General features: G+C 44.3%; 1 protein-coding gene across 1 annotated transcript; it reads right to left on the bottom strand.

Moving 5' to 3' along the window:
• Positions 1-2,234: 2,234 nt before the first annotated feature.
• On the bottom strand, positions 2,235-8,207 carry LOC124651985 (branched-chain amino acid aminotransferase 2, chloroplastic-like). Its single transcript, XM_047191007.1, has 9 exons — positions 8,182-8,207; positions 7,849-8,023; positions 7,579-7,755; positions 7,363-7,494; positions 7,011-7,109; positions 6,270-6,386; positions 5,622-5,717; positions 5,126-5,238; positions 2,235-2,355 (listed from the first exon to the last, which is right to left on the bottom strand). Coding segments are annotated over exons 1-9 (1,032 nt in total). The 5' UTR covers positions 8,184-8,207.
• Positions 8,208-9,604: the final 1,397 nt, after the last annotated feature.

Here is a 9,604-nt window from a genome sequence, read left to right as displayed (position 1 = left end):
ACCCCACCGCCGCACGAACGCACCACCGGCACTCCGCCGCCCCCAACACCACCCTCCAAACTTCAGCGAGTCGAGCTCCGCACAGATCTGCATGAACAAGAGAGTCCACGCCCAACAAACTAGCTCGGAGGTCAAGAATCATGGCGTCAGATCGACCCCCTGGTCAGATCTGGCCGCGGACTGACCCAGGTCAGAGCCGGCGGCTTGCCGCCTACCAGGCCCAAGCCAACGAGAGGAAGGCCCAACTCGCGGGCTCCGGCGTCGGAGATGGCACCACCACGACGAATCCCGACCTCCAGCACCACCATGGAGCACAGATTGAAGGTCGATTCGCTGCAGTTGGGAGGGGAGGTGAGGAGAGGGGAAGCAGGCTGGAGGCTGAAGGAGGCGAAGGAGGCCCGCCGCCACCGCAGGCCGGCCGGCGGCCGCCGGCGGCGGCGGCGAGGAAGGGGCGCAGGGAGGAGGCGGCGCTGGTGAGGGAACCCTAATCGCCTCCCGTGTCGCCCGAGCGAGGACGACGCGGGGGCGTGCGAAAAACTTCGCAGTTAGGTTTTTTGGCTTCGGTTTTTGGTTTCGGTTCGGTTATGCCCGGCCGGAGTCTATCGTATGGTTCAGAGCGAATGGATTCGCGTCTACAGTACCGCTGTGTAATTGCAGTTTACTCTGGAGACATCGAGGTCCTTCTAGCTTATCGCTGCGGTTTACTCTGGAGACATCGAGGCCCTTCTAGCTTATCACTGCAGGTGTCGCGCTTATTCCTGACTCTTGAGCTCATGCTGCATGTCCACTGTACAAGAGTAACTGCTAAGCCTCGCGCAGACGCTACCTGGCCACGGGCTCCCTTCTCTCAGACCTTGGCTATGCAAACACAGAGGGCAGCATGTGAGGATGACACGGAGGACTGAGACGATTAAGGGATAGAACCTGGGACGGAGACGGCCTATGGAATAGAAGCAGCTTATCGCTGGAAGAAGATCAGTAATTTGGAAAAGCCGGTGATTTACTGCTGTTAGCCTGTCCCCAATGCTTTACAATATCTCATTTTTCGATAAATTTACAATATCTCATAAGTTCAAACTTTATTCACGATGTACGGAGTAGAGTAGATTTGGCACAACATTAATCATGTCTGCTTGTGATTAGAGTACAACGCTTGCCCTCCATGCACATACTCCCTTCGCCTATTTTATTGCGTATAATTTTTCGTGCAATTCAGTATATACAAACTTTAACCTACAATATAGATAATAATACAAAAATCAACTATGACAAATGCATGTAATATGAAAATATATTTCATGACAATTCTATACACATTCTTCTTTTGTTGTATATGCTTGTATTTTTATCAATGTAGATGATAAAAGTTTACGAAGTTTGATTTTGACCAAACCTTATATGCAACATATTTTGGGTAGGAGGGAGTAGTTATTAACACGATACCCATGCGTTGCTACAGGCAAACCTGGCGTTCAACCAATTAATTTAGCAAAACAATTATATTTTGTTATTATTGAATGCAAATAACCAGTGGATATACTTCTTTCTTACAGTTTCCAAAAAAAAAACAATGTAGTACGTTATAAACTGAAACAACATATTTACGTATATTTTCTAAGGTTTTGTATCCATAAAATGATCTTTTTAAAGAACAAACGTGACTCGAGAGAATTCTGGAGTGGTGCATATTGCTTAATTAATTTCCATAGCCCCTGACCACCCATCGTGTAATTAGTCGCAGTAGCTTTACATAGAAACGAAAGGCTTCAAATAGATAGGTTTATATGTTGAATTTTTCAAGGGATTATGTGGCTCTTTTGAAATTTAATGTCCAAACTTTGGATCCATGACTTAAAATTTGGACGTGCACAGCACGTACCAGCGTACTAGTACAAGATAGTAAAACAATGCTGTAATCAGCATCACGAACACAAAATACACTGCATCAAACAAAGACTTTATTCCCACTCCTCCCATGTCAACTACATCACAATATATATATATTTCAGTTTTGCATCACTTGGTACATCCTTCTAACGCTTATTTTCTGAAAAAAGAGGATAAACACGGTATCTTGTGCTGTGTTCAGCAAATCTGTGACTAATTGATGAGTTACACTGAGCATTTTGCAGTCAAACACTGAACACGAGTTCACTAGCAGTCGAAGAGTTTGATCCATCTATGGTGCACAGCAGTATTCTGGGAACCTGTCTGAGAGAAGATCAGAGTCCCTACTAGTTCAGTTGCACGGTCCAGCCCATCCGGTCCTCTAAAAGACCCATCTGGATGCCCGTCAGGGAGGTGTATAGCTGCTGTGACACGACACCGACTCCATGGTTGCCGTCGTATTCTACCCTGAAAAGCAGAAAAATGCATGAGGTCTGAGATATAACAGTAGTACGTGGCATATTCATCAGTGAAGTACCCACAAAACTGGACAGTGTTGCACCTTTTCCCCTGATACGTGATGCTCCCCACAGGTGAAACCACAACAGCTGTTCCAGTGCAGAAAACTTCATCAGCAACAAGCAACTCATCTACTGACACGGGGCGTTCCTCCACCTTAAAAGGAACCGATTGTGTTAATTAACACCATATAGAATAAGAAGCAGCATATACTACTTTCTATCAACAGTTTTCTTTTCGCAAAAAAAACAGTTAATTGTTCACGGTTTTCGTTATCTGATAAATGACCCTATGATCAGCTAACGATAACTGTTAAAGGCTCAGCAGATGAGGCAGAAAGTAGGATCTAGCTAGTTAAAGAACTTAAATTAAAGTTGAGCCCCTTATAATCACGGCCAACTAGCCTTTTCAACCAAGATGTATAGTTTAAGGCACAAATCTTTGGAAATTGGAACCCATGAAAAAGATGAAAAATCTACCTTATAGCCTTTGATCTCAGCAACTTCGATAATACTTTTCCTTGTTATACCAGGCAGTATAGTTCCTTCTATTGCTGGAGTATAAATAGTATTGCCCTGGTGCAAGAGGTCGTAACAAATGTAAATAATATTTCTGTAGTGTCCTTAACTTGGTGGAAAAAAGCTCCTCGACAAAAAATAAACACTATACAAATACACGGTAAGGTACAAGTTCAGAATTAGAATGAGTATTCACCCTCCACAAAAGTAACAAGCAATGTTCTGTGCAACTAAGATGAGAAACAAACTAGACGAACCTAATTGTGTAAACAACTTTTTTGAGAGATCAGCTGGGTTCACATCCTAAAGGATATTCATGCCACTTCCCTACTCGGGAGTCAGAAAATGATAGGTTTGATGGGGATGACAAATGCTGGAATTTCGTGTGCTACTGAACTAAGACTGCTGCTAGCTTAGCATTGTTAATGACGCCAACTATACTGGCATGTTCAGTTCTGTTGCTCCTTGCAAAAAAAGAGCAGATGGATAATTCCATGATTCATGCCTCCATTTCAGCGACAAGATAACACCATGTCAAAAAATATTCTTGCTTCGGAAAAAATCCTCGTTTCTTCAAAAATGTTGCACTACTCCTAATAGAATAACTTAGTATCAGGCCTAATTTTTCTAAGGTTCAAATAACTTAGTAAGCACTTTTTCAGGTGTAACTCACATCATTTCAAGGCAGCAGGAAGCTTACGTTCATGCCATCCTGTAAAATAGCTCCTCTGTTAAGCACATGATATATCAGGTGCCTGAGGAATGTGGCCCTTACAAAGCAATTCAGCAGGTTAAGACAATTGCTTCAGTTTTGTTTATTTGTTTGGATGCCAGAGCTATGTTCTAAAAAAAACTGCGAAATTCACTACTGGGACTGCAGAATCCAATAAATGAACATGGGTCATGTGAAGAATCAATGCCAGCGGAACCTAAAGCTTGGCAATCTCCGTGCAAGACTGTAGCTGGGCATGAAACTTCTATTCTGGGAGTAGCTGGGTACAATAGTTTCAGGAATGCCACATCATAAACTTGGTGGTAGGCATAGGCTGACCAAATAATAATCCTCGTTGATTAGAAGTATGCACTTTCGTTCAAACATGAATAGTTCAGTATCAGGCCTTTTTTTCAAAATGTTCAAATCAATTTGTTCAGGGCATACATCCCTCTGGCTCAGAAAGTGTTGCAACAGCTCGCAATCGTGGGGACTAATGAGCAAGGGTTTCTCTGGTAAATGGCTTGCTCCACAAAGTTGGCAAAGTCTGGATTGGTGCTAATATTGGTGTACAGACTAAGATCATTACAGCCTTTCATGCCTCTACCCTGGGCAGCCATTCTGGTGTGCAAGCAACACTTCAGAGATTGAATAATATATCTGTTCGGAACCTTGGAAGAATTTGTCAAGGAGTAACATGAAAACTGCACATCCCCTGGCCTACTGCAACCTTTGCCTCCACCAGCTGGACCTTGGCAAACAGTTTCCATGGATTTCATAGAAGACCTTGGCAGCCTCCTCCAGTAAGAGAATGAAGAAACATGCAGATATTAAGCACATCCATCAGGCCCGACCCAATACGTTTGTTTGCCGTCGATACTCATTTTTATTTATGATTGAACCACTATCGATACTCCACAGCACACTCAAGCTGCACTCATGATACAAGATAGTAAAACAACGCTGTAATCAGCATCATGCACATAAAGTACACTTTATCAAAGTGCATCGCATAGATATTTTTTTTTTAGTTTTGCATCACTCGGTACATCCTTCTAACGCTTATTTCCCGGTATCTTGTGCTGTGTTCAGCAAATCTGTGACTAATTGATGAGTTACACTGAGCATTTTGCAGTCAAACAGTAAACAAGAGTGCACTAGACTGCAGTTGAAGAGTTTGATCCATCCATGGTGCGCAGCAGTGTTCTGGGAACCTGTCGAGAGAAGATCAGAGTCCATACTAGTTCAGTTGCACGGTCCAGCCCATCCGGTCCTCTAAAAGACCCATCTGGAGGCCCGTCAGTGAGGCATATAGCTGCTGTGACACGACGCCGACTCCATGGTTGCCTTCGTAATCTACCCTGAAAAGCAGAAAAATGCATGGGGTCTGAGATCTAGCAGTGGTACATGGCATTTTCATCAGTGCTCAAATAAAAAAAATTCTGAAGGGCACAAAAATGGAAAATTCCAACGCAGAAAGGTGTTTCACCTTTTCCCCTGATACGTGATGCTCCCCACAGGTGAAACCACAACAGCTGTTCCCGTGCAGAAAACTTCATCAGCAACAAGCAACTCATCTACTGACACGGGGCGTTCCTCCACCTTAAAAGAAGCCGATTGTGTTAATTAAAACCATATAGAATAAGAAGCAGCATACACTATTTTCTATCAACAGTTAAAAAAATCGCAAAAAAACAGTTAATTGTTAACGGTTTTCGTTATCTGATAAATGACCCTATGATCAGCTAACGATAACTCCTAAAGGCTCAGCAGATGAGGCAGAAAGTATGATCTATCTAGTTAAAGAACTTAAATTAAAGTTGAGCCTGCTCCATGGATCCTGCTAGTGCTGACCATGCCAAAACACTGCAGTGTTGAAGGTGTGCCCCTTATAATTACGGCCAACTAGCCTTTTCGACCAAGATGTATAGTTTAAGGCACAATTCTTTGAAAATTGGAACCCATGAAAAAGATGAAAAATGTACCTTATAGCCTTTGCTCTCGGCAACTTCAATAATACTTTTCCTTGTTATACCAGGCAGTATAGTTCCTTCTATTGCTGGAGTAGAAATAGTATTTCCCTGGTGCAAGAGGTCGTAAAAATGTAAATAATATTTCTGTAGTGTCCTTAACTTGGCGAAAAAAATCTCAACAAAAAGTAAACACTATACAAGTACAAAGTAAGGTACAAGTCAGAATTAGAATGAGTATTCATCCCCCACAAAAGTAACAAGCAATGTTCTGTGCAACTAAGATGAGAAACAAACTAGACGAACCTAATTGTGCAAACAACTTTTTTGAGAGATCAGCTGGTTTCACATCCTAAAGGATATTCATGCCACTTCCCTACTCGGAAGCCAGGAAATGATAGGTTTAATGGGGATGACAAATGCTGGAATTTCGTGGGCTACTGAGCTAAGCCTGCTGCTAGCTAAGCATTGTTTTTTTTAATTGATTACTTTATAGAAAAGTGGGCAGGTTGTGCATAACTAGGATATTGACCAAATGGTGTGATCTATTGATGGATCATCCTTATATGTTTTGATTACAAAAAAACTATTTCTAACTGAAGAAGTGCAGACACAGAAACAGATTTACGGAAAAGACAAGAATTGCTATGCGAAGGATCATACTTTCACAACAAAAATATTGGATGCAGAAGCTTCTTCCAGATATTTGTTGTGGACGGCGTCCAAATAGAGGACATCAGAATATCCTTTCTCCTTTGCAGTTCGCTGCGCTTTCAACACCTACATGGTCATGACACGTGCGACAATTAAGCAACCACAGTTTCAGATTCAGAAATAATACCACGAGGACCCTACTTATGTTCAAGGTACACTTAACAACCCTCACAGACTCGTTGACTTCAAATTCGTAATAAATTGACCCGCATACTTTTACAATAAATTACAATGAGAAAGAAAAAATAATGGGTGAGATGAGTATTTAACACCATATAAAATAGTGTTTCATATAAATCCGATATCTAGCATCTTTAACGATAGAAAAAGGGTGTCAATTTTAAGTTCCTCGGATAATTTTTCTGAAGTAGACTCCAGCCGATCACTAACAGCAGCTAATATGAAAGGAACAATTATATTAAGCCTTACGTTCAATCATTTATTTATTTTGGAATTATATACCTGTTTTGAGCATTTAATCATTTATTTCAAGGATATTGATCAAATGGTATTGTGTGTTGTGATTGTACATTTCATCACTTGCAATCCCCTATGAAGTTTTGAGCATAGGTAAAATATAAAAAAGCAGCAAGCAAGGGTCTAAGGAAATGTGGTAATAGTTAAGTAAATGATGCCCCAAGATGAATATATGATAAATATAGCTTTCAGATATGTTGATGCAAAAGTTACCGAGGCATAGTTTCCAATGGTTTTCACCCCTCCAGTTCCACCAGGGGCAGCACGGTGGAAGTTATCTTCGATAATCAACTTAATAGGAGCTAAACCCTCCTGTAGAATAAAGTTAACAAATGTAATCAACATCTAGGGTAGCCTTATTTTGAAAGAGAAAACTATTCTAGATACTACATCACAGATGATGAGCTTGTCCTAATGCAAATATACTTGTGGCACAATTACCAGTCATCTATACTTATATCACTGAGAAGGTAAGAACAGAACTTGTGATGACTCCTGAGTTTTCTATTTTAAAAGGAATGCCTAAGTAATATTGTAGAGCAAAAGATAAAAGCACAGTTCAAACCTTGAAATAATTCCCAACAGGGGAGACATAAATGACAAATGTGAACTCAGGAGCAGGTGCAACACCAAGAATGGCCCCGCTTCCGATTAGTAGCGGCCTAATATACAGGGAACCTTTACCAGTAGGAGGCACCTAGCAAACAAAGAACATGAAGTAAGAAAGAAGCTGGGAAACCACGAACACAACAAGGGTTAGTACTGGATAGAAAGCGCTCACCCATCTTTTATTTGCCAAAACGGTTTGTTTCACGGCATCCATGAACTGCTCAACAGTTGGTGCAGGCATGCACATCCTATCCGCGCCGATTACCATCCTTCTGGCGTTCTCCTCTGGACGGAATAACAGGATGGAACCGTCGGTTTTCCTGTATGCTTTCAGGCCCTCAAACAATCCCTACATGCCAAAGATAACCATCGTGTAAGCGCACCCGACATATATCTGGGATATATAATTCATAGGTTATCATTGCTACACACACTCACAGACCTGTCCATAGTTTAGGACTCCAGCAGAAGGACTTAGCGCTATAGGTCCAAACGGCAGCATTTCTCCTTTGGAGAACTTCCCATCCGGCCCACATTTCGCCATGTACATAAAGTCGGTGTCAACTAGGGTAAACCCAAGGTTTTCCCAGTCCAAGTCGGCCATCTCAGGTGTTTCCCTGGAAAGAACCATTACCATGAGAACAAAGTTTAGTGGCGCCATGGCTCTCAATAAAAAAAAGATAATCCAAAGAATTTAGTCGAAAAGAATCGCGGTGACGCGTGTAGTATATATGCAGTTGTTTTTTTTTTTAGCTCACGGTTTATATTTGCGTACATGTGTTTAGTCGGTAGAGAAGCTTGGCATCCGTTTGTCGCATGGGCCTCGTGATGAAGAGTCGGGGTGCAGGGATCTGCAACAGTAAGAAAGGAGGACTGTTTATTAGTAGTAGATCCCACTGGCGTGACAGTGATAAAGCATAAGAGTTCATCAGAAGATCAGAATTCAGAAAGAGCGCACACAATCGGTGTCTAATGTTCTGTAAAACCCCTCCCACGCATTGCTATCTTGGAAGGAAGCAGCCACGTACCTGAAGCGACATGGGGAACCGTGGCGGAGGCGGCGGCGACGGCGTGAGCGAGGTCCGCGGCCCCTGCCTGTTGAGCGGCGGAGTGATCGCCGCAGCAGGGGGAGGCGACGCCGAGGTCCATTTCCGCGAGGGGAGAGTGGCGCGCGCGCGCGAAGAGAACCAGAATGGCGTAGGCAACCGGCCGAGCAGCGAGGCGAACGCGGCGGCGGCGGCGGCGGTAGGGCTGTCCGAAAATAGGATCCCTGCTGCGGGCGGACTGTCAGCTTAAATTGGTCACGTTTCACGAGGTGTGACGGGCCCCACAGCAGCAGCACACATTCTCCAAATTTTTGGGTGAATACGAAAAGGAATACTAACTCGTGGGCCTCCAATTAGACGCGCATGTTCTCTCCATACCGGCGGCTCCATCCATGGGCCGGCCGGCGGCCTGAACAAAGGGATGCGGTACAAGAAAACCATGTCCAATCTGTCGCCCAAACGTTTCCAGTAGTTTTTGGGCGCAACATTTAACCGACCCTAGTCGCGCGTTCCAATGATCTTTTCCACTCGACCCGGTCCAATATATTGTTCGGCGTCTCGAGGTTGTCCCTGCTCCACAGAGAACGGTTCGGGCGCGCTGGACAGAGCGAGAAAACAAGACGCGACTGACGGGTCCGATGCGTCAGTGACACATTGAAATTTAATTAGTCTCCTGCCACATCGCCCGCCCCTCCCGCCACTTCCCGCCGCCAGCCGCACATTTTTCTACCCCTGCCAAAAGATTTCACCCTCTCTCGTAGATTCGTTTATCCCTCCCGCCGCCGCTAATCTCTCGCAGCCATGGCATCGACAGTCCCCAAAAAACTGGCCAAGAAATTGGCCACCGAGCCACCGGGCAAGGAGGCAGCGAAGAAGGGGCCGAAGGCGCCCTCCACGAAGACGCGGAAGGCGCCAACGGCGAAGGTGAAGCCGGAGGATTCGACCGAAAACGGTGGAAGGAAGACCGCGTTCAGCGCAAGTTGTTGACGGCGGAGCGGAGGGAGCGACGAGTGGTAGAGCAAGCGAGGAAGACGGAGGCGTCGCTTCTGCAGCAGAAGGCTGTGTTGGCTGCGTGTGCCACTGCGACCGCCGCGAGCCCATGGAGTTGTTCGAAGAGCGCGTACATTCTGGGAGTGGCGTCCCCGTCGACAC

Source organism: Lolium rigidum, chromosome 5, assembly GCF_022539505.1.
Source record: "Lolium rigidum isolate FL_2022 chromosome 5, APGP_CSIRO_Lrig_0.1, whole genome shotgun sequence".
NCBI lineage: Eukaryota > Viridiplantae > Streptophyta > Magnoliopsida > Poales > Poaceae > Lolium > Lolium rigidum.
Note: the sequence above shows the minus strand (reverse complement) of the source record. Positions and strands in the feature narration are given on the sequence as shown.